We start from the raw sequence: 26,708 nt of genomic DNA, 5'->3' as shown, positions 1-26,708 counted from the left end.
AACTCTCAAAGGTATTGCCAAACTCTCCAAAAACTCAGAAGAGCAATTCAAAACAAGCGCAGAGGAATGTTGAGCTCTAAGATCTTGTTGATTCACGACAACGCCCGGCCCCACACGGCAAATGTCACTCGTAAAGTTCTTGAATCTTTTAAGTGGGAGTTGTTTCCTCATCCGCCGTACAGTCCCGACCTGGCACCGAGCGACTTCCACCTATTCCCAGCAATGAAGAAGTGGCTGGCTATGCAGCGTTTTGATGATGACGCACAGCTGCAAGAAGAGGTAACGAAGTGGTTGAAGGCGCAGGCGGCCGAATTTTTCGACGAAGGAATTTCCAAGCTCGTACATCGCTACGATAAATGCCTTAATTTGTATGGTGACTATGTAGAAAAGTAGTATTTGAGTGTGGCTTTCATCTGTATATAATAAAATTTGTTTCCTATACTTTGTTTATTTTTTTATTCCAAAACGTAATCTACTTTCTGGATAGCCCTCGTAATTTACACTGCATTAATTTTAAGAGATTTTATATCGATAGATTTCTTTCCAAAAATGTTTCAAGGATTACATATTTTTTTCTTTAGATTTCAAAACATTTTGGATTTAAAATCTTAATAATAAAATTTTTAAAACAAATATTTCTAGAAATTCCTTCGCGTATTCATTTATTCCATTTAGTTGAAGTTTCAAGTAGAATATCTTCCTTTCAACATTCATATAATTTTTATATGTCATTTCGCCATTTCTACGGAGCATAGAGCCACACATACGAGTACAAAACTCAGGCATGCTGAAAGCACAGTTTTGACATTTAAGAATGTAAAAAGAAGAATATACCATTATAATAACGTGCATTTGAAATACGAAGGCAAACAAGAAAGCTGGTTGCAACATTTTATATTTTTTCCTGACGAATCAGAAATTGTAATCATTTTTCAATACAAAAATAAAATATTCGAATCTATAACATATAGACATAAAGGCATCCTCCGTTACAATTCTTATTTTTTCTTGTTTCTACTAAAATTCGGCAATGTACCATAACAACGTCGGATCCTGTTTGACTTTCATTTGTATAAAGTACCACAAGGCAAACAGTTGTAAAACGATTTATCTTCTTTCGCAAACTTTTAGTCGGCACACAGATAATACATACCTGCTGTCTGACAAAGATACTTCACTCTAAGGACTTTTTTCTAAAGTGCTCTTTTCAAAGAGACTTCACACCCTATTAAGACCTTTGTGTCAACTGACAGCCGCCTGCAGAAAGGTAGGGGAAGGAAGACCAGATCGCGTCGTCTAAACACGTCTTAAGCAATCTTCGCGAAATTCGGGCTTCGTGTATACACGTCTTAAGCAATCTTCGCCAAATTCGAGCTTCGTGTATACACGTCTTAAGCATTTTTAAAGAAATTCCAAAAACGTTTAAACACGTCTTAAGCAGTTAAAGGGTTAAAGATAGCTTTTATGTTGATAATTGCATTACCAGTGTAAAAGACAAACAAGAACTTGAAACCTTTATGAGAGAAGCATCTAAGGTTATGAAAGAAGCATAATTTGATTTGAAAGTTGAGAATACAGCTGTTTAGAAACTTGTGTACTTGAAACCACCAAGTCAACATTTTGGGACTATTATGGCATAGAAAAGCTGATACTCTATAGATAGTCCAGAAAGCTTGGAATTTAGAGAAGATGAAGGGGTGACTAAAAGAAAAATTCTGTCAGTTCTTAATTGAGTTTTTAATCCTATAAGGTTTATATGCCCTGCAACATTATATCCTACAGTTCTATTGAAATCTACTAAGAAGACAAAGGAACCATGAAATGCTCACGTGAATAACGATGTAAAGGAAGAATTTTTTAAGTGGAGAAAAGATTTACCATATTTAATCAATATAAAGATACCCAGATGGCTTGTGGGAGCAGAGAGGTTAAACTGAGTCTATATACTTTTCTATGACACTAGTTAAGTAGTGTATGCTGCTACACGATTCATTAGATGTAAATCAAAGCCTAGGATATCAGTTAGACGGCCAGGATGTTAACTGGAATTCATTTTTATACTCCTCAAAACATTCTAACACAATTCGAGCCAAGCCCAAAGATTACTCCAAGCAAGATTGAAACTGGTAGCAGCTACAAATAGATTGCATACAAATGGATGGCAGATTGCATAAGTCAGTAATGAAAGCTCTTAAAGAAATCGAAAATATTCTCTGTCTCTTGCCACATTGAACAGTCAGTTTTTATCATTAATAGAGTAACAGAAACAAGATCAAAGACTTTCTCAGAGCTATGGAAACATATCAGGTGATTAGAGTCTACTACCTCTTCAGGGATGTGGAACAAACAGTTGATGAAATTCTGATGGTGGGAAGGCCCACAGTGGTTAAAAGAATGTATGGAATCGCAGCCAAAATCCAACAGTCAAACACATAAGCAAGAAGTCTCTTCATTAATTCATATTCAACTGGAAAATATAAACTGCCATTATCAATTTTTTTTAACTACATATGCAAAGCACGTATGTTGGCTTAGATAATGCTATTCAAGAAGAATAATCAAATTCCAAAAGATCAACATATCTATGGTGATTTGTCTTGCCAGGAATATATAACAGATGAAAACAAGTTATTACAGCTAATTCAAAGGGAATTCTCTGGTTTGGACAATTCTAAATTACCAAGTTTACAACTCTATGTTGATGAAGATAGTGTTTTACAATTAAATTTGTGGCTACACATTATATATATATATATATTATATATTTCTTGTATATAGTAGATCTTCCAATCTGGAATCCAATAATGTTTAAATTGTTAAAACAACCTACCCAGAACATGATATATAGGCAAAAACTCTCCCAATGGACCTTGGGAACAATTTCTATTGCCAAGCTGGTGATATTTAGAAACTTTCTTTCAGTTTGACAACTGGAATTTCAGAAAAATGCATTTTTGAAGCTCCAAGAGTAATTTTTTCCCAAAAGCTTCCGGAAATCCATGCAACACAATATAACTATAGTTCCTGGAGGAATCGAGAATTATTCAGGTCTGTGAGACTGCAATTCAAAGAGAGCTAGCCAAATTGCACCACAGAATTTGCTAGCAATAATACTAGTTTACAATAATATTAGTGATTCACGATATTTCTTATGTGCTGAAGAGGATTTACCCCCAATATCCACATATTCCTTTAGCTCTTTACATATATTTATTTTAGATTTTACTGATTACAATAAATTGGCAATTTCTCCTGCTCATACAAAGTATTATTTGAAAAGACATCCATGAACTCATAGTTTGCAATAATAGATTTTAGGCCAAAATAACTACCTAGTCATATTATAATTGCTTGAATCAAAACATATGCATTATAAACTGCTGAAAATGCTCGAGTGAATGTTGAATAGACAGACACTTGCGGAGTTGTATTTGGATAGATTTTGTTGCAGTATGTAGGTAATGTAAAATAAATTTTTTAAAATCATTAAGGACTTTAAGAACATCTCACATGTAATTATTTTCATTTTGACAAAACTTAAAAAAATATTCTCTAATTTTTTGGTAAAGAATATTAATGTGATATTTTAACATCTGAAAACTGAAAAAAGATTTTTAAAACTTTTTCAGCTTCTTTAACCTATAAATAATAATAACCACAAAATAATTCTTTAAAAAACAATTTAAAAAGTTACTAACCTATTTGCATTTGTTCTGCCTTTTCTTTTATTGCTATTCAAAGACATCATATTAGAATTTTTTTTGCCTGTAATAATTTTTAGAAAAATATCAATTAAATTTGAGACAATTTAACACTAAGTCTCAATACAGAAGAAAGAGTACAGTAGTTTTGGAGAAAATTATAACTATTCACAATACCTTGCCATTTTTATTTATTTCTACAGATGATAAAACTTCAACCATTCACTCTGTTTAAAGTCTGTAATTAAACTTGAACTGTACAGTGAAAAGAAACCGATTTCTTCAGAAAAGAAAGAAAAAGAGATTCATAAACATAAAATGTCAAGAAAAAGGAAAATATTTTTTACAGAGCAAATATACTATTTAAATATAGTGAAAATCAAATCACGCATTAAAATATAGTAAAAAAGTCTTAAAAAAAAAGTGAAAAATAATAAATAAGAAAGATGCATTCAAATTTCATGTAAAATATCAAATAATTAAGTCATAAGAAATGAATAAAATTTCTAATTTAGCCAGCAAATTACTTTGCTTGCATTATTTCCTAACCACTAAATCAAAGAATGGTTTACAAATATGAAAGGATTATTTTTCAACCAACAATACAACTGCGAATAATTATACATAATAATTTTCTGAATCTGGTAATCAACATTATGCTAAAATTTACTTTTAATTTATATGTAACAACAATGTATGCAATAATAACTTTACATTCAAGATTACTATCCATGTTTTATCATACTTTAAAAGAAAAATAAACCAGCTTCATTAATTGATATACTTCATACAAAACAGAATTAAAAATTAATTAATAATACAAGCTACATTTATGCAAAATTAATTTGCTATTCTTTATAGAGAAAAGCAATACATTTCAAGATTGTCTGACAAAAGAGCTTTTTTCTTCAGGCAGCAAAAATACCCTGTATTTCACTTAAATTTCCAATGTACATACTTCTCTTCTACACAATGGTGAGGATAGCTGGGCATAAGAAAGTTTATTAAATCGCCTAAATACATACTTAAATGTAAATCTACGTAAAAACATTTTCTTATGTAAAAATTAAGGAAGAGTAGAAATAAAAATGTAAAAAACTATCTCAGTATATTTTTTTAAATATTATACATTCCATACAAGATAGATATAATTTTTAAAAAGACATTTAAAAGGGGAAGAAATTCCCTACACTCAATACAGTAATATACTTTAAAAAGTTTATTTTAAATCTGAACATTTTTATCCAGACTTTATTTTATTTATTTTGTTAAAATTTTTCTATGGAAAATCTTTCACTTACAACTTATGAAGTATTTTCTCTCTCTTCCCACATGCCTTTGAGGTGTAATTGGAAGCATACTTGGCACGTATTCGAGATATCCAGGGATCGAGTCCCGACAAGGGCATTGCACACTTTCACATCTCCTGCTTTAAAAAAAAAAAAAAAAAAAAAAAAAAAAAAAAAAAAAAAAAAAAAACTAATGACTCCTAATTCCCAGCCATCCTTTAAAATGGGAAGTATATAAAGCATCTTCTCCCTCCTTTATGCATGCCCTTGTGGCATAACTAGAAGCATACTCGATGCGTATTTGAGAGCTCCAAGGTTTGAGTCCCTATAAGGGCACTGCACATTTTTCCAGTCTCCTGCTTAGAAAAAAAATCCTAATGATTCCACAGATCTCTTTTTGAAATTATTTCTCCCAACAAGCAAACAACATTTTGATATAATTCATCTAACAAAAAAATGCATACTTAAATTCTGAAATATTAATTTAACTCTGCTTTCTGCAATTTAAATTTTGAAAGCATTTATATAACTTTTCTAAAACACTGAACTTTTTTCTTATTTACATAAACATAAAATTTATATATTTTCTGCCATTTATAATCAATACTTGTATTTTCATAAAATGATGAATTCTAAAGATTCGTATCTTTTATGAAAAGTATTATACTAAAGATCTGACCATGGAACCTTACATAATGCACAACATCCTATTACATGAATCTAAAATAAAAATTATCATTGGGAAAATTATTGAAATAATTCTTATATAAAAGGCTATAATGATACTAACATACAATTAAAACTTATCAAAATATTTACAGATTTTAAATACAAGTTAATAAATATTTCCCTACTTTATTATAAATATAGTTATGAAAACTTTTATATGCTAAGATGGCACAATGAAATAGTATTGCAATGTCACGTAAAGACAGCTTTCAGAATTCAATGAAATACATTGCAATTTGATATTCTTGGAATTAACATTGGTCATCAAAATTAAAGGAGAATTAAAGAAATAAAATAGAACTGATAATTCATGAAAAATTATTAATAGAAATTTATAGAAAAGCATTAGTTAACGTAAATTACAATGTTTAGGAGTTGATTACTTGCAAAATATTGGAAATAAAATCAAATTTATGGAAACTGGAGAATGATGGAAGAATTAAGTCACCTCTTATGAAAAACATTTTCTTTAATATGGTGTATGGTCACCTCGGACAGGTACGCATACCTCATATCTTGATTTCATAGACTTTACTAAAGTATTGATCAAGTCTTGTTGAACTGCATGTGACTGGAGGGTCCACAGAGGAATTTGGACACTGAAACTCAGCATGCTAGGGCATCCTATACATTCTCAATCAGGTCTCAAGTTAGGTAAGTAAGATGGCCAATTCATTCGAATGAAATCTTCTGTTTGCAAGTATCCTGACACCATGTATACTCAATGAGGCCACACACTCATCCATTAGCAAAAACTATGGGCAGTAGCACTCCACAGCAGTCTAACTTGGAGTTCCACTACCTTGCCCACATATCACCAAGCAGTTACATACCTTCCTCGAAAGATATGCAGTTTGGTGTGGCCATTTGTCATGATTCCTCCCCAAACCATTAACCTGAGGTCGCGGAAACAGATATTTCACGGACAAGGGAAAGCAAGATGTGTGTTCCTTCCTTTCTCCAGATCAAACCACATCTAGAACCGGTGTTCAAACTATATCAGAATTCATCAGTTCACAATACTCGGGCCCAATCATCTTGGCTCCAATGAACATGAAAAAGGCACCAGTTTAAACGGGCCTCTTTGGAAGCTGGATTGTGTAGGTCATAAACCACTAGTTTTCTCGCATACAGTTCAACCTTGTTAAGCCTTTGTGCAGCATCAGAAAGGCTAGTTTGAGTTCCTGTAGCAACCTGAAGGTTTAAAACCAAATCTCTTAGAGTCGTTCCGTGGTTTCTTTGAGCCTACAATGACCGGAAACAGACTTCTGATGCAGCTGTTGATCTTGGTCGTCCTTGAACAGACTGTCTACCAATCTATTCAGTGCTTAAAGATCAGCTTCAAACTCTTGATATGACACTTGAGGACGATATTCAAATCCTGAGCCTCTTCCATTTTTGTTTGACCTCCCTCAATTCTATCAATTATTTGCCACTTTTGATCTTCACCTAAATCATGCCTTTGAACCATACTGAATACTGATCACCCTCAGAAAACAGATTCACTTTAAACAACACTACTGACTGGAATTCCAGCCCATCTGTCTCACGCACCACATTGTCAGTTGCCCAATTTGCATATTTCTGGCAATAATATATGCATGAAAGTGCAATTTTGGTTCAATTGTATTCAGTTAACATAAATAAATACAGATCTAGGCATTGGTTGTAACATTAACTCAGTGAGCATATTTTTCTCATTATCCTTTAATTTTGATGACCAGTGTAAGAATGTGCCATCTGATTTCCACTACATGACTTGATAGACAGTATCCAAAAACATCCGAGCTAACAATCTGAACCAATTTAAGATATTATAAATGTTAAGCCACTGATATATTTAACAAAATCCTTCAGAAAATTGCATAGCATACACACCATACAGAATTGAATTAATGTATACTGAACTCTGAAATCCTCTTGTATTTATTACATATTGTTACGAAATGTACAGGCGCGATAACATGGCTTCCCCGCAAAGCAGTTTCAGGGTTGCCATAAAATGGTAAGGGAAGGCAGGGTTGCCCCATTTGGCGACGAAATTGGCGATATGCCATGGACGGATGGAGAACCTTCTGGAACGAATTCTTACCGGTTTAGCCCAGAATGTTCTCGAACACAAGCCGAAAGCTATATAAACCCTGCTAGTCCGAGGTCAGAGTGTGCTTCATCGAGAGGGCGAGTCAGAGTGCCTCGTCTGGTGTGCGAGTTAGTTCGTATCGAGTTGGTGTCTCATCTAGAGAGTCAATCCAGTTGACAGCAGGGCAGTGAGTGCCGAGTGGGTCGTCGAGTGACCAAAGGAGTCTCTTAGTGCATCGTCGAGAGAGTGTGTTAAGCTCCAGGAATGACTGAACCGAAATGTCGGGAGCTGTGCTCTGTGTGTCATCGAGTACATTGTGAGTTGTAGCGTGGAGAGTCTCGAAAGTACGTGAAGTTTCAAGAATGACCGAGCAGAGTCGGGAGCTATACTCTGGTGCTTGTGAAGTGAAGCTGTCTCCACCGTTATTGCCTGACAGTGTGAAGGCTGTGTCGCTGATTGTTCCAGCGTGTTTACTGTAGATCTTGACAGACTGAATAAGTATTTTGGAGCTGTCCTTATTAAAATATTGGTAAGTAAAGTGTGTTTCAATACTTCATCAAGTGTCGTCATTATTCACTCCAAATCCACATGAACCCCGTACGAACGTGAAGGAAGAAAATAATGTAACAACTGGTGTCAGAAAAAAAACACAACAATATTGAGGGAAATAGAACAGTTTTGGAGCCTATTTCAAGCAAATAATTCTTCCATGCTTCCTAATACCAAAAACAAATTCATAAGGCAATCAATTAAAATCAAAATACTACAAGTCTCCGTAGTTACTGCACTTTATCTAGCACTAACTTAAGCATTTTCACTAGCCAGCATTTGCCAACCTAAACCCTAGTCTCTCATTAATACTTATTAACGGATGGTTTTACAGGGTAAAAATATATTTCAGGGTGTCCCTTTACAAAAATTGGCAATTTTTTACTATCATTCCTGTTTACATCCAACACTCTCCCCAGTAAAATGGCATCCAAAACATAATGCAATAAAACATAATTAAAACAAAAGGTAAAAGTTTACAGTTGGGTGCCTTGAATTTTTAGCGATTCTTTTCTGGCGCAATGGCAAAATTTCAAGACGGTCACTACACAAAACCAAAATAACAAGTCAAAAAATTGAACAAATTTGGTGTGTGTGTGTGTACATACTGATCTATTTTCACTTAAAAAAACATAAGATAATTGCACAAACTTGGTGCTGCGAACTGCTGACTTACCTTATTTAGAAATTTCTGAGACTTCAGCCTGTAGCACACAAAATTACTTAACAGCATTCAAAAACTTTCTAAACTTATCTGAACTAGAATATGCATATTGCTGCCGGCACAAAAATAACAGTAAAAAATATTCGTCAGTGGCATTTCTTCCGAAAGTTCCTTTTTATGACACTGCACATACCTTCGTAGTGCTGATATCAGTTCCAAGTGAACAAAACCATTATCAAAATGACAATCGTGCGACTTCCAGCAGTCGGATATAATCGTTGTTCCAGGTAAATTATTCTGCTAAATTACATCCACCGAAGTTTCTTTTAACTTTCCACTTAAAAAAACACCTTTCGCTCTCTCGTTCTATACCACCAAACATCCAGTTTACCACCGGCAGCCATTTTACAATGTAAAGCACAAAAAAAGCTGGTTTTAATATGGAATGACGCCAACTACACCAAAACCAAGATAAAAAAAAAGGAATGAAGAAGAAACTGGTGTAAATATATATGGTTTAGCTGCTTCTGGCCAGTAAAGGTCTTAATTCAGCCCTGATAACCATGTGTGTCTTTTAATTCGTCAAAAGTAAAGATTAAGTATTTACAGCTACATATGCCTCTTATGCCACAAGCAGAGCCACTGCTGTGGCATTGTTTAATTAAATATTGTTTTAATTAAAGAGAAAAACAAATATTAATTGAAAAGATGAATAAGTATGTGATTTTTTTTAAGCTGGTGATTTTTACTTGGAAAAATAACTACCACAACTAGCTGCTTTAGGACTAAATTAATTTCAATTATCTCCCAAAAATTTGCTATTTTTTATTGTCAATTTGAAGAGAAACCAATGCGCATAATTATAATCCAAAAATATTTTTGCCACTAAGGACCAAATTTGGAAAAAAAAAAAAAAAAAAACATATTTAACAAGCAGGCAAGCAAGCCTAAGAGTGGGCTGCAGCCAAAGAAAAATTTAGAAGTTCTATGTACACCTAAAAAGAAAACTCATAAAAACATTTTCATATGAATAAAATCAGTTCATTCTTTTCCAGCAATAACCAAATCATAAATAATAAATAATTTTTTGTTGTCATACCAGGAAACGACAACTTTGCCACTTCAGGTTCAAACATATATACATGACATTAAGATTTAATTTAATGCAAGATAACTTTTTCTCAATACCAATAAAAGAATTAATGAGGCAATAACATATCATACCAATTACAATAACATATACCAATTATCCTAGCGAAACAAAAAAGTTGCTATCAGCAGCTTTATTTATTTAAAATGCTTTTGTTAAATGAAACATTTTCGACATACAATGTCACACGCCATCGGTGCTTTCTTCAATGTCAGAATAATATAATAATGTGCTTAATATTTGACAATGCTATTTTAATTTCATATTTTGTAAAATTTATACATTTTTGATTAACAAACTACGCAATTTAAAAGCAGGGACAATGCTTTTCAAAATAAACTATTTTTATCTCCAGTGGCCGAGACTTTCGACATACGGAAAATGAGTGCAAAAATTAGCATTTTCAGAGTTTTTAATTAATAGCTCAGCTCATTAAATTTGTACAAAGATGAGAATGTTCGAAATGACTTCCCAAAAATTTTTGGAATCTAGAGATACCTCTCTTAAAAATAACTCCCACCATTTCGGAGACAATGTTACAAACTAATAAACAGGCAGATGCACCCAGCTTTTAATAGCATACATAAGTTTAAATAATTCATAAGAGTTAACTCTGCTATGTTTGTTGGTTGAGCAACTACAGCACATAAAAGACAATTTACTTATGAAATCATACTTTATTTAATATTTGTTAACAATTTATATGGCAGTGGTGATGCGATATACATGAAAACATGATACGACACATAAGAGAATGTCATAGTCCTTTCAACAGTGCTTGTTAAACAATTCACTCTCACAAACATCTAAATCTTGCTCAGAATCTGACAGATAGAATATTCAGGCAATATGGCTCATACTGAATATTCATATTCACTTCCATCAGCTGACATTTTGAATGTATACAATAACAGCATAAAATATCACTTACATACAAATTTCACAAATCGACTTGTGTAAAAAAAAAAAAAAAAAAAAAAAATACTAGCATCTATTTTAACATAATAGAGTATAAAACCCAAGATCTGGATGTCCAATATCCGGAATGATCTAAAATCCGGACCTCAAAGCCACAAACAACTTTTTTCTGTATGCTTTATGAATGCGCATTTTATCTCATCTGCACATAATAAAACATGTGGAGAGTTCCGATTCTTAATTTCACTTCTCCACTAAATAAAATACCTCGTTATTGAAGAAACAATCATTTTAGCATAAATTTGTATCATCAATAATTTGGCTCTGTAGCTTCCAAATTGTCTGCTTGGCTTACATCTGAAACCGAAACATTTTACATAGATACATCATTGAATCTACACCTACTATATTTTATATCCCTGGCGAATCATTATTATTATATTTTGCTTCTATCACTGCATGTTTCTCAGCACATGACAACTTGAGTAATGACTCATATAACAATGCCTAAACATTTTTTTTTTTTTTTTTTATGTTAGTAATCGAATAACACGAATAACAAAGAGCATAGTAACCTTTTATGTTGACATTATGCTTGACGATGATTACAGATTTAAGTTAACTGCACTAAGAAATGTTGACGAGGAAAAATTTCTTTCCATATGCTAAAAATAGATTTTGTTAATGATACTCATAAAAAAGATTACATTTACTGCTCTTTGAATTAAGAATAAGTGATTTGTTATTCACATAAACCCACAAGCAGCGCCAGGGCTCATTGGCTACAAGGGGTGGCAGAATTTAGAAAAGATAAAGGAAGATGCTTGGTAGCGGAACTTAGGACCCGCAGAGACTGCATCAGGCAGTAAGATATCTAGTGGCGGACTTCCATAAGCCTTAAGTATATGTGGCAATTTATTTATTCAGGACTTAGATAAGCCTTAAGTATGTGCAAGAAATAGACATAAGTGTAATAAATAGCTAAACTAACACAATTCAGGCATAATTGTCTTAATGCATGATAGAAGCAAGATAAAATTTAGCAGAACAACTTAGCTTTAGTCGCCAATCTCATGATACATAGCCAAATATGTATAATGAGCAAGAGCTGAATTTTATGATGGTAGCCACAAATTTTAAAGGTTTTCGAATATTGCAAACCAAAGGTGAAATTTTCCAATTAACAGATTTCGTAAAGAAGTTCGTAAGAAGATTTCGTAAAGAGGTAATAAATGAAGATGATATAAAAGAAGATTTTCATTGAAATGGCAATGCTCCTCAATCATCAATCAATCAATGGATGGCGAAATCTGTAGTTACGGTTCTAGATCCAGAAAATACAACTACCAATAGTGAAGAAAGTGACATACAGATTACTGAAAATGAAAAACTTCGATTGACAAATTAGTCTGAAATTTCGACGCATTAGTTACAGGACTTCAACTATGTAACTAAACAAGAAATTATGTCAAAAAACAAAGCAACTTAAACAACTTATAGTGAAAGAAATGTTTAAAGTCAACAAATAAATATTAAGTTTTTATAAATTTTGATATCCTTTAGATCATAAATGCTTCATTATTTCATAAATCACGATTTCATATTTTTAATTTTATAATTTCTACATGCCATTTAAACTGATGATCTAATATCCAAAAAAATTACAAATCCAGAATTGCTGAATTCCCGACGAGTACAGATCTTGGACTTTGTAACTGTAATATTTATAGTTCAATAGCACCATCAATCAACCACTAACTTAACTTGTCTAATGCAAATTTTATATAATTACTGTTTGTGAGGGAAAACTATTGTTTTTCTAGAATATAGCAAAGTACGGGACATTATTCTAGCCTAAAATATTCTGTCATGCAAAAGAAAATACTGCGAATTACTTTTAAGTACAGTCAAAAGTCGTTAATCCGGACTCGTCGGGACTTCGGCGATTCCGGATTATAGATCATCAGTTTAAATCTCGTAAGATGGCATGCAGAAATTCTAAAATTAAAAATATGAAACCGTAATTTATGAAACAAAGAAAAATTATGATCTAAAGGGTATCAAAATTTAAAAAAAAAAAAAAAAAAAAAAAAAAAAAAAAAGCTTAATATTTATTTGTTTACTTTATTAAACATTTCAGTACAACTCTAATATACGCCCTAATTTCACCAAATGTGGCGATGCTGGTTTTTGGCGTGATTGCGTGTTCCATGGCAACCCTGTTGACGTTGAAAAACTTTCGCTGGAGCTCGTTCATTCGCCTCCGTGTCTGAGAAGATGGGAGGGAAAGATAAAATGGTAGTTGTTGAATTGAAGTTCGGCAAAAGGAAATATCATTGTGGCTATCCTGTTGAGGGGTAGTGGGTATTTGGAAGTGTGAAAAGAGGGTCTGGGAGATTATTTTTCATGGCAGTGCATGATAGAAGTAGGGATTTGTGATTTTATTTATTTGTGAACCATAGTACTTATTACACTTATGCTAGAAATTTTATGTAACAAAACTGCATAATCATGACAAATATTAACTGCAAAATTGGGAAAAAGTGCACAATCGCAAACTCCTTGCGCATTTTTCAGAACAGCACATACACATAAACCATTTACACATCGACTTATTTTTACTTAAAAAAACATCCCAGAATTGCACAAAAATGGCATTGCACACACTCTTAACTTTATCCATCTACACTGCTATTTTCTCATAAATTACGAAAATTTGCATGAAAATGCAAAAAAATTCTGTGAATCTTTAAACTCGGTAAAAAGCACATATATGAAATTACCTGATCGCGAAAAAGTATATACCCTTTCCAAGCATGAACATTTCCACGTATAAAATATCCAAAAACTTTATCTCTAAATTATCTATTATATTATAAACGTCACCAACAAATTCATACCGCAAACATTACAAATGGTTACAAATAGTGTCAAGTATTTAAATTATTTCCATACACGTTTACTTCAACTGAAATGTATACCAAATTCCTACAAACATAAAATTCACAAAACAACTATCATTTAATTAGAATATCACTAAACCATGTACACATCGACTTATTTTTACTTAAAAAAACATCCCAGGGTTGATCTTTACAATATGGTAACTGGTAGTTTGGCGACATTTTGGAGGCGATAAAGGTTACTACCTGGGACTTTGGTAATAATGTGAGCAGTACTCAGTTCCGATTACGTATTATTTTGTGTGAGGGAAATGAGAGATCATGGGATATGTCATGTGATATTAATGGACGAATTACGGTTCTTTAATCGGAAAAGGGGGGAAATCGGGAAAAAAATCTGGAAATTTTGTATTTGGCTTTATTCTGTGTTGTGTGAAACAGTGTTCGTGAATTTTTGGATCCCATGGCCGTAACTAAAGTGAATTCGAAATGGGTATTTATGTATGTATTAATTTAATGTATGTGCTCATTTATATTTTAAGTAGTGTTTTTGAATTTAATTATATTTTAATTAAATGATAGTTATTTTGTGAATTTTATGTTTGTAGGAATTTGGTATACGTTTAAGTTGAAGTAAACTTGCATGGAAATAATTTAAATATTTGATACTAAGTATTTGTAATGCTTGCGGTATGAATTCGTTGGTGACGTGTATAATGTAATAGATGATTTAGAGGTAAAAGTTTTTGGATATTTTATTTATTTTATATGTGGAAATGTTCATATTTGGAAAGGGTAAATACTTTTTCGCAATCAGGTAATTTCATATATGTTCTTTTTACCGGGTTTAAAGATTGAGAAAATTATCATGTATTTTCGTGAAATTTTTGTAATTTATGAGAAAAAAGCAGTGTACATGGATATAGTGAAGAGTGTGCGCAATGCCATTTTTGTGCAATTCTGGGATTCTTTTTAAGTAAAAATAAGTCGGCGTGTACATGGTTTATGTGTATATATTATTTTGAAAAACGCGTAAGGAGTATGGTATTGTGCACTTTTTCCCAATTTTGCAGTGAATATTTGTCATGATTAAGCAGTTTTGTTAGATAAAATTTCTAGCATAAGTGTAATTCGGCTAGTAGATTGTTGGAAGAAGTGTTCAGTAGATAAAAAGAAAAGAAACATGTCTTTACTTCGTGAAGACAAAATGGCGGCCGGAAAAAAAAACAGCGGGTTGCTATAGGAGAGTTGGTCGCCAAATTTTCGCCAAAAAAACGCCAAGTTACCATAATGTAAAGATCAACCCCCAGAATTGCACAAAAATGGCATTGCGCACACTCTTCACTGTTGGCTTTAGTTTTCCACATGCAAATTTTGATCGGAGGTCGATCGGCGGTAAGCTAACGTGGTTGCCGCTGATTGGCCGATAACGTCAAGATCGGCGGGTTGGCCGAATATAATATATATGTACGGCGGTATCGCCAGAAAGGTTTTTGGTGTTCTTGTTCTCTTGTGTTATTATGAGTTAGCATAATGCTACTTTGCTTTTACTAAATGATTTTAAATGTAAAGGCTAAAGTGTTAGCTCTTTTATTTTATTTACGGAATAAAGCAAGGATTTTATTTAGTTTAGTCTTAGCTTTATTTTAAGGGAAGCAAAACATGCTTTGCCTTTATCACCACTGCCAACAGGGTTATGGGCCCAGCGTCAACAGCTAATCAGTCATCCAGTTCAACTCAGCTTTGAAGGAATGTAGGTGAAGAGGGCCGTTATCCACGAAAAGAAGCTGACCTGTCTTAGAAGTTTGTTTAAGTCGTTGTGCTCACACTTAATTGAAGATGTCATTACTACCTGAAGGTTTTGAGTTGTTAAACCATGACAACTGGGATCGATGGAAAGTCGACATGAAAATGCTGTTACTGGATAGAAATTGTTGGAGCTTCATAGAGGACAAAGAAGAAGAATTAGATAAAAGTGCAACAAAGCGTGAAAAGCAGGAGTTCACACTGAGGGAGAACAGAGCCTTCACTACATTATATTACTTACGGAATTAAAGCTGAGTTCAGGCCGCTGATACAAGAATGTTCAAGTGGTAAAGAAGCGTGGGAAGTTCTACAGAAGCAATTTGAACCCAAAACAAGAGCAAGGATAATTCAGTTACTGGATGAATTTTTTAGTATTAGATATACGCCAAATGAAGAAATAGGATTATTCATCGCAAGAATAAGAATGACTGCAAAGAAGTTGGCTGAAGCTGGTCACAACTTGGCAGATCTTTTTAAAGGATTTCAGGCAATAAGGAGATTACCCCAAGAATACTCCGGCATTGTACAGTTGATATATAGGTGGAAGGACGAAGATTTTATGCTGGAAAGAATTGCTGAAGAGCTGGTAAGGGAAGAAAGCCGACTTCGCCAGGTAATTGCCGATTTAGAAGACAGCAAGGTAAGCGTGTTTAATACTATTAGTTTAAACTCAGGGAAAGATAAAGTTGAAAACAAAACTAAATCTAAGAAAAACATGGGGAATATGAGAATAGGACCTTGTTTCAGATGTCATAAATTTGGGCACTTAATTGCTCAATGTAAAGAAAATGTAAGTAAAAATCAGAAGTTTAAAATAGACGATAAAAATGGACAGTTTAAAGATAAAGAATTAATGTTAGTAGAAAATTATGTAACAACTACAGATAAAGGAGGTAACGCAGATAAATTTAATTGGGTCGTAGATACTGCAGCTACAACTCATTTCTGTAATAATAGAAATTTAATGACAAATTTCGAAGAAATAAACAATATACGTATGTCTTTAGCTGTAGGAAATTGTGAAAGTAAAGTACTAGGAAAGGGTACTGTCAAATTTGCAGTAAAAGTAGGCAATCGAATAAATTGGATTGAGTTAGATAATGTGTTATATAATCCAAATCTAAGAAGAAATTTATTATCGGGAGCAAGGTTAGAAAAGGCTGGTGCTCATTTTGTGATTTCAAAAGGGAAGATGTGGATATACTTTAATAATTGGGATAGATTATGCTACGCTAAACGATATGACGGACTTTATCACGTAAAACCATTTAGATATGCAACAGGTAAAAGGGAAGCTGGTTACGATACAGAAATTGGAAAGTTAAATAAAATAGACGATGCAATGCTATGGCATCGGAGATTTAGCCACGTAACTTTTGATTATATTGAGAAAACTAGTAAGAATCAAAGCGTGAAAGGGTTACCAGAAATTGAAAAACCAATAGAGAGGTGTAAATCATGTATTATTGCTAAATCTAGTAGAATAACTTTTAAATCTGTTCCGAAGAGATCGGATAAACCATTGCAGTTGGTTTATTTAGACGTTTGTGGCCCACTACCAGTTCCATCTAAGGGTGGGAGTAAATATTTTCTTGCTATTATAGATGACTATAGTGGATTAGTAACAGTGTATTGTATGAAAAATAAAAATGAATCGTTCTACAACTTTAAGAATTATCATAGGCAAATGGAAAGACTGACAAATAGAAAATTAATAAGTATACGCACTGATAATGGTGGGGAATTCTGTAATAGGCAATTCGAAGGGTACTTAGCCGAAAATGGAATTAGTGTTGAACGCACGAACGCGTACACCCCAGAAGAGAACGGTGTGTATGAACGTTTTAACCGAACAGCATTAGACGCAGTTAAAGCTATGCTTAATGACAGTAAAATGGGAAAAGAATGGTGGGCAGAAGCTCTTGGCTGTTTCGTACATACGTGGAACAGAGTATGTCATAAAAGCAACCGAACCCCTTATGAAAAGTTCCTTAATAAAAAACCCAGTGTTGTTTATTTTAAAGTATTTGGTTGTAAAGCCTATGTTGGCGTGCCAAAACAGATTAGGAATAAATTAGAAATGAGGTGCAAAGAAGGAATCATGGTAGGATATGCGAAGGAAACTAGAGGTTATAGGATATGGCTGCCAGAAGAACGCAAATTAACAGAAACCTGTAATGTGAAGTTCGATGAAAAACTGTATGCAGCAAATGGCATCCTGGAACAGAAATCAAAACCTAAATTTAAAAGACTAGAGGAATCTGAGCTATTAGTAGAATCAGATGAAGACCAGGAAATTTCTAGAGAAGAAATAAAGTTGTCAGATGACAAATCTACTCCGAAAGAAGTATCAGACTTAAACTGGCAAAGAAAAGCAGTTAAAAGGCCAGATGGAACACGTACAGACATATATTATTATGTAGAGGGAACAGACACCCGTTTTAGATCCTATAATGATATTGAAAAGTATTGTGAGGCAAGAAATATTAAATATGAAAAAGATAAGTTCGATTTTAGTGGAAAAAACGAATACTCGGGGAAAGTTAATTTCGTGGAACAGGAGACTAGTTCTGCGTCTGAAGAGGCAAATTCCGTAGAAATAGTTATCCCACAAAATTTTAAAGAAGCACGAGAATCAGTAATTGCCGAAGAATGGGATAAGGCAATGAAAGAAGAAATCGACACAATAAAGAAAAGAAAGGTTTGGGAATTAGTCGAAAAGCCAGAAAATAAAACTATAATAGGAAACAAATGGGTCTATACGCTAAAAAGAAATGAAAAGAATCAAGTGGTTAGATACAAAGCACGCTTAGTAGCACAGGGATTCAGGCAGAAAAGGGGTGAAGATTTTGATGACGTTTACAGTCCTTTAGTAAATTTTTCACTATACTGGTATGTTTATATGGATGGACTAATTGTCAGTTAGATGTAAAGAATGCATATTTATATGCAAACCTAAATGAGAAAATATATATGACCCAACCAGAGGGATTTATCGAAGAGAAAAATAAAGTGTGTTTATTACACAAGGCCATTTACGGTCTACATCAAAGCGGCCGTGAATGGTTTTGTGAATTTGAAAGTACTTTAGAAAATCTACATTTTAAGAAAATACAATGGTGTAATTGTGTTTATAAGGGTTCAAATGTAATTATCTTGTTATATGTAGATGATATGGTGATTTTTAGTAAAGATCAATATAGTATAGATAAAGTAATTTCACAGCTGAGTAAGTTTTTTGATCTTAAAGTATTAGGCAAAACTAAAACGTTACTTGGAATTGAATTCTTAGAGAATGAAAATGGGTTTTTTATACATCAGCAAAAATATATCGAAGAAATTTTTGAAAAATTTAAACATTTCCAGATACCAATAACTTCACTTCCCATAGCTAAGGGCACTATTCTTACAAAATTAGATTGTCCATCTACAAGTGCAGAAATTACGGAAATGCATACATTACCCTTTAGAAATCTGTTAGGATGTTTAGTTTTTGTAGCTAACAGGACAAGGCCTGATATTACATATGCAGTGAATATCTTATCACAATTTCAGGAGAATCCTGGAATTAGGCATTGGGAAGCATTGTTGAAATTGCTTGGTTATCTCAATAGTACTAAATTATATAAGTTAAACATCTAAATTTACATTGTTATTCAGATGCTGATTATGCAAGTAATAGAGATGACCGCGTGTCCATGGGAGGATTTATATTATATTTAGATGAAGTACCGGTAATCTGGAAAACTGTTAAACAAAAATGTGTAAGTTTATCAACCATGGAAGCGGAATATATCGCCTTATCTGAAGCAGCGAAGGAATTAATGTGGACGAAAAATGTCTTACAAGATGAAATTTTAAAGTTTAATTTAAGAGAGTGTAAACTATTTTGTGATAACAAGTCTGCCATTGATTTTTCTAGATCGCCAATAGAAAATCGCTGAACTAAGCATATAGACGTAAAATATCACTTTGTTAGAAGACTAGTAAATGATGGAGTGTTTGACCTTGAATTTATCACCAGTAAATTAAATACTGCCGACTTATTTACAAAAGCAGTGACTGCTGTTAATTTAAGAAAGTTTTGTTTAGATGTTTTCGGTGTTTAAAGACAATAAGTATTTTTGTATAATAGAACTGAACTATGAACTTCTGTGAAAGTTTTGTTTTTGTCTTTGCATGGGGAAAAGAGGACCGTTTGTTGGCTTTAGTTTTCCACATGCAAATTTTGATCGGAGGTCGATCGGCGGTAAGCTAACGTGGTTGCCGCTGATTGGCCGATAACGTCAAGATCGGCGGGTTGGCCGAATATAATATATATGTACGGCGGTATCACCAGAAAGGTTTTTGGTGTTCTTGTTCTCTTGTGTTATTATGAGTTAGCATACTGCTACTTTGCTTTCACTAAATGATTTTAAATGTAAAGGTTAAAGTGTTAGCTCTTTTATTTTATTTACGGAATAAAGCAAGGATTTTATTTAGTTTAGTCTTAGCTTTATTTTAAGGGAAGCAAAACATGCTTTGCCTTTATCACCACTGCCAACATTCACTATATCCATATACACTGCTTTTTTCTCATAAATTAGAAAAATTTCACGAAAATGCATGAAAATTTGACAATCTTTAAATCCGGTAAAAAGAACGGTTAATCTTTGGATTACAGTAACTCGGCGATTTTTTGGCGAAACTTTGGCAACTAACCCTGCTACAGCAACCTGCTAGCTTTTGTTTGGACGCCATTTTGTTTTCACGAAGTAAAGGCATTTTTTTTTTTTTTTTTTACTCAACATTTTTTTTCCAGCAATCTGCTAGCCGAATTACGCTTATGCTAGAACTTTAATGGAACAAAAGTGCTTAATCATGACGAAGATTATGTGCAAAATTGGGAGAAAGTGCAGAATCGCAAACTGCTTGCCGCGTTTTTAAGAATTGCACATACACGGTATCATCCATGTACACGTCGACCTATTTTCACTTAAAAAAACATCCCAGAATTGCACAAAAATGGCATTGCGCACACTCTTGACTTTATCCATGTACACTGCTTAAGTCCTAGCTAGTAACCTTTATCGCCTTACCAAAATGTCTCCAAACTACTAGTTACCATATTCCAAAGATTAGCCAAAAGAACATGTATGAAATTACCTGATCGCAAAAAATATATACCCTTTCCAAAGATGAACATTTCCACATATAAAATAAATAAAATATCCAAAAACTTTTACCTCTAAATTATCTATTATATTATAAACGTCACCAACGAATTCATACCGCAAACATTACAAATGGTTACAGATACTTAGTGTCAAATATTTAAATTACTTCCATACATAAAATTCACAAAATAACAATCATTTAATTAAAATATCACTAAACCATGTACACATTGACTTATTTTTACTTAAAAAAACATCCCAGAATTGCACAAAAATGGCATTGCACTCACTCTTCACTATATCCATGTACACTGCTTTTTTCTCATAAATTAGGAAAATTTCACGAAAATGCATGAAAATACTCAACGTATTCTACTCAAACGTATTCCAAAATACTACAAACATATAACTCACAAAATCACGATCATTAAATTAAAATATAATTAAATTAAAAAACACTACTCAAAATATAAATAAGCACATACATTAAATTAATAAAAATTAGATTACAATCCTAATTACTTTAAAGTAAATCATTGATAATAACAATTTTCCAATAATACCATATTAACTTATTTTCTCCTTACATTTAGAACAATGCATAAAAATAATATCCTCAAATGATTAAAAATACTAACTTACCTAATCTTCAGAATCTTCATTACATGGCACGCACACTTCCACCATTTCACACAACACACAATGAAGCTTAATACAAAATAATATAGTACTACAGTTTTCCAAATTCCCCCCCTTTTCCGATTAAAGAACTGTAATTCGTCCATTAATGTCACATGACATATCTCATGATCTCTCATTTCCCCTCACACAAAATAATGCGTAATCAGAACTGAGGACATCTCACATTATTACCAAAGTCCTAGGTAGTAACCTTTATCGCCTCCAAAATGTCGCCAAACTACCAGTTACCATATTCCAAAGATCAGCCAATTTTTTTAATTTATGAGAAAAAAGCAGTGTACATGGATATAGTGAAGAGTGTGTGCAATGCCATTTTTGTGCAATTCTGGGATGTTTTTTTAAGTAAAAATAAGTCGACGTGTACATGGTTCAGTGATATTTTAATGAAATGATAGTTATTTTGTGAATTTTATGCTTGTAGGAATTTGGTATACGTTTAAGTTGAAATAAACGTGCATGGAAATAATTTAAATATTTGATACTAAGTATTTGTAATGCTTGCAGTATGAATTCGTTGGTGACGTGTATAATGTAATAGATGATTTAGAGGTAAAAGTTTTTGGATATTTTATTTATTTTGTATGTGGAAATGTTCATATTTGGAAAGGGTAAATACTTTTTCGCGATCAGGTAATTTCATATATGTTCTTTTTACCGGGTTTAAAGATTGAGAAAATTGTCATGTATTTTCGTGAAATTTTTCTAATTTACGAGAAAAAAGCAGTGTACATGGATATAGTGAAGAGTGTGCGCAATGCCGTTTTTGTGCAATTCTGGGATGTTTTCTTAAGTAAAAATAAGTCGGCGTGTACATGGTTTATGTGTATGTGTTATTTTAAAAATGCGTAAGGAGGATGGTATTGTGCAATTTTTCCTAATTTTGCAGTGAATATTTGTCATGATTAAGCAGTTTTGTTTGATAAAATTTCTAGCATAAGCGTAATTCGGCTAGTAGTACTTTTTCGGGATCAAGTAATTTCATATATGTACTTTTTACCGAATTTAAAGATTCACAAAATTTTCATGCATTTTTGTGAAATTTTTCTAATTTATGAGAAAAAAGCAGTGTACAAGGATATAGTGAAGAGTGTGCGCAATGCCATTTTTGTGCAATTCTGGGATTTTTTTTAAGTAAAAATAAGTCGACGTGTACATGGTTACTGTGTATGTGCGATTCTGAAAATCGCGGCAAGGAGCTTGCGATTCTGAACTTTTTCCCAATTTTGCAGTTAATATTTGTCATGATTAAGCAGTTTTGTTCCATAAAATTTCTAGCATAAGTGTAATTCGGCTAGCAGATGGTTGTAAAAAGTGTTGAGTAAATAAAAAGAAAAGAAACATGTCTTTACTTCGTGAAGACAAAATGGCGGTGAAAAAAAAAATAGAGGGTTGCTGTAGCAGAGTTTGTCACCAAATTTTCGCCAAAAAATCACCAAGTTACCATAATCCAAAGATTAACCAATTTTAATTCATGTAAATTACTTTCATAAAAATGTTGCAGTAATATTTTTCAAAATTAACTATCATATCCAATAACAATATAAAAAGATAAATAAATAACTTACATTACAGAAAATAGATAAATAAATAACTTACATTACAGAAAATTATTTTGATTGAAATGTAAGTCGTCGCAATGCGACCTTGGCTGAACTGTCATTTAAAGAAAGTTTAGCCTACTTTCATCCATGAAAAATATAAAGGCAACAGGGAGCTATCACAGCTGTGCGTTTGACAATTGCTTTCAGCATTAAAAATATTAAGTTACGACTAAAAGACCTACGTAAAAATACCTAGAATAATGTTTTATATAAAAATTATTTAAATAGTTTCTCCAAGGCCTCGCAAGGCCAAAGAGAGTTAACTTCACGACCTACATTCGACTGTCATCAGCTAGAGACAAATTTTAGGCCTATGGCGTCAACAAACCATCTACAAAACCGTGATGCCAATTCTACCGAAGTTTAATATTTAAGCAGACGGAATGCATAATGCTTTCTCTATACATTGTTTTCTCAGACTCGTAATCCAACTTTTTGTGTATTAGTTAATGTCTGATCATGATATAATATCGTAATTCTTTTGGTCTTAGAAGTAATAAACAATACTCGAATTACACGGGACCTTTTTTAAAATTGTCTTTAAATTTGAGAGACCTTTGTTCTTTTTGTTTGCTTGTTTATCTATTATAAGAAAAACCTTGCTTTCTACACACAGATCGTATTTTATTCTCGAGTGTCAAGATGTAGAAACATCTTTTTACTCGACTTCTGATAAAGATCGGGAGGGGGGAGAAAGAGAAGGGTGAAAGGAGTGTGGGAGGCTTATGAAAGAGAGTAAGGTCCACACTAGCGGCGGCGAAAAAAGCGGAGGTGTCAAGTTCAGTGTCGTTATAAGATGCAGCCGCGGGTGGTAAAACCGCAGAGTCAGTTTTGCGTGAATGAGTCAATTAAGGTTGTGAATCCTATGTGGGGAGGATATCACAAGGGTAGCGATGTTTTTCTCTGGGACGCGGGGAGTGTCTGAGAGTGCTAATAAGGCTATTACTGTGGGTTTGTACTGAATAAAAGAAGTTGACCGTTAATCGTTTAATATACTCTTGAATAAGTTCCATTCGAAGGTCTCTGTGGATGTAGATGTTGGGAATATACCAAGGAGCATTGATAATTTCTCGTAAAATTTTATTTTGTAGAATTTGTAATTTTTTAATATTGGTTTTAGCTGCATGTCCCCAGATCGGTGCTGCATAAAGAAGAGCTGGGCGCAGTATGGAGCGATAAAGGATTAATTTGTCTGTAGTAGATAAGTTGTTTTTCTACCAAGAAGAGGTCGCATAGTAGCTGTGGTGATTTTAAATTTTTGTACTACGGACCGGAAATGGGTTCTGAAGGTAAGTTTTTGGTCAAGGGTGACTCCAAGGTATTTGGTTTCATTAATCCAGTCTATTTCTTCGTCAAATATTTCAGGGGGTGGAGGATAGTATTTCATGTTTCCTTTACGGAAAATTATCGCCTTAGTTTTATCAGTGTTAATTTTAATCCTCCAAAGGGTAAGCCATTTTTCCAGTTTTATGAGATGGCTTTGGAGTTGGTTTCTTACGGCGATAACAGTGCAGGATTTAGTAAGTATGGCGGTGTTATCGGCAAAGAGTGCAAGATAAACAGAAGGGTCTTTAGGGATATCTTGTGTATAAATATTAAAAAGGTAGGGCGAAAGTGCCGACCCCTGTGGGACGCGTATTTCCAAACCCTACCCCACTTTTCGAATTTTTGACGTCACGGAAATATCGACTAGTTTCACCTGGCAAGACGCCTACCCCACTTTTGACTACTACGGCGCGCTTTCGAAAGAATTGTGCTGCTGAATAGTGAGTTTAGGTGCTAATTGTGAGATTTTCGCAATTTAAATTATTATGAGTGGGAATTTACGCAAAATCTTTAGTGACTGGTTATTGTTTATCGCCGTAGTGTATTTGAGGAAAGAGGAGAATAATTCACTGCTGATGTATACATTAACACTATGAAAAATCTGGAAGGTGGTACTCGGCAATAAATGAGCTGCATTTCATCGCAAAATTCAGCAACGCCAGTAAAACAAACGAAAGTGTTCGAAAAACTTATCCACATCTGAAGCCACTATACAAAAATTGTATGTGTGCCAATAGAGCAAGTTAAATTTAAAAAAAAAAAAAAAAATTGCAGAAAACTTCAGATCAAGGAATAAGAATTGCAGTGCCTTTATGTGCTTAAAAACTACGAAGCATTGTGCAGACTTTCGTGCCAAAATCAAGGTTGACAAATAGATTAATACATTTTATTGTTTCTTTTAGTGTATATATTTCAAAATTATTAAAATAACTTGAACAGTTGTTTAATTGCTTAAAACGGCAATAAAGTTCATTTATAAAGATATACAAGGAACTTCATAATTCATTGCTTTGGTGAACAACTGAAATTTACCAAATTACCTAACTTTATAACGTTAAATATCTTCGTAATGCTCTGTTTTATAAAAGCTTAACTACTTCTAAATGCTAACTACTAACTAAAAGCTTAGCTACTTACTATTCATTTAAAATATTTTCTGATTTATTTACTAAATGCGTAATCAATCATCAGGATTATTAAATGTATTAAGAATTTCATAACTGCTTGTGCAGTGTGAATGCATGTTTGTGTAATGAACTTTGATTTTCATGAACGAAAAAGAAATACAGTCTCCGAATAAATACTTTTTTGTTTTCCAGTTCCTGTGTTTAGCTGTAAAAGTAAATTCACTTCAAGTATGTGTCTGTGTAATTTTGACGATGTAAATGCTGAAATATATGTATAGTAAAAACTCAACAAAAAAATATCCAGGAAGCTCTTGAAATTTTGGATAGCTGAGCATATAAAAAATGAAATATTGTAATAAGTGAATGGAAGAATAAACTACTAGTCTAAAATCATAAAAACAGTTCATCTTATTTGTATCAACTTGATTATTAAAAGCCAATATTTAATATTATGCACGATTTTGAAAAAAAAATGTATGCTGCTGATCTTTGGAATATGATAACGGGTGATTTTTACAATGGTTGTTATGTGGATTAAAATAGCAAGTTGAGACTTTAAATATGAACAATAGTAATCTGAAAATTTGAAATAGTAATTTTATATCCAACAATCTCTGCCAAATAACTTCCATGTTTTAAGTAATTAAAAAATATAAAGTACATTATATAATTTAAATTTTATTTACTTTCATCTATTTTTTAATGTTTGCCATTATAAATTTCGTACTATGTACTTTTTTAAGATTTCACAGTTGTTTTATGTAAGAAAGAGATTTATGTGCAACAGATATACAATGAAAATCATTTAACACAAAACTGAGGGGACTGAAATATTTTTTCGTGTTAAAAAATATTGAAAAGAAAAGAAATATATATATATATATATATATATATATATTCAACAAAATTAAGCTTATTAGAGTACATTTTATTTACATAGATATGTATATATGCATGTATTTAATAAAAACCAATGAAACAAAAACTTCCACAAGAACTTAATGGAA

The 26,708-nt window shown here is 32.8% G+C and overlaps 1 protein-coding gene across 4 annotated transcripts in view; it reads right to left on the bottom strand.

Annotated features, from left to right (window-relative positions):
* The window catches only part of LOC118197347 (uncharacterized), a 194,964-nt gene extending 171,383 nt beyond the window's left edge, over positions 1 to 23,581 (bottom strand). Inside the window, exons 1-3 of one of the 4 annotated variants that reach the window (XM_085813143.1) lie at positions 23,244 to 23,581; positions 3,879 to 3,981; positions 3,699 to 3,765 (exon numbers count right to left, since the gene is read on the bottom strand). In XM_085813143.1, coding sequence (XP_085669269.1) covers positions 3,699 to 3,748 — 50 coding nt within the window. In that variant the 5' untranslated portion in view covers positions 3,749 to 3,765; positions 3,879 to 3,981; positions 23,244 to 23,581. The remainder of the gene's footprint in view (positions 1 to 3,698; positions 3,766 to 3,878; positions 3,982 to 23,243) is intronic. The other 3 variants (XM_035368846.1, XM_035368847.1, XM_085813142.1) reach the window with 3 other exon arrangements.
* Positions 23,582 to 26,708: the final 3,127 nt, after the last annotated feature.

Source organism: Stegodyphus dumicola, chromosome 3 (assembly GCF_044657685.1).
Source record: "Stegodyphus dumicola isolate Sdum_Otavi_A_Nest chromosome 3, ASM4465768v1".
Taxonomy (NCBI): domain Eukaryota; kingdom Metazoa; phylum Arthropoda; class Arachnida; order Araneae; family Eresidae; genus Stegodyphus; species Stegodyphus dumicola.
Note: the sequence above shows the minus strand (reverse complement) of the source record. Positions and strands in the feature narration are given on the sequence as shown.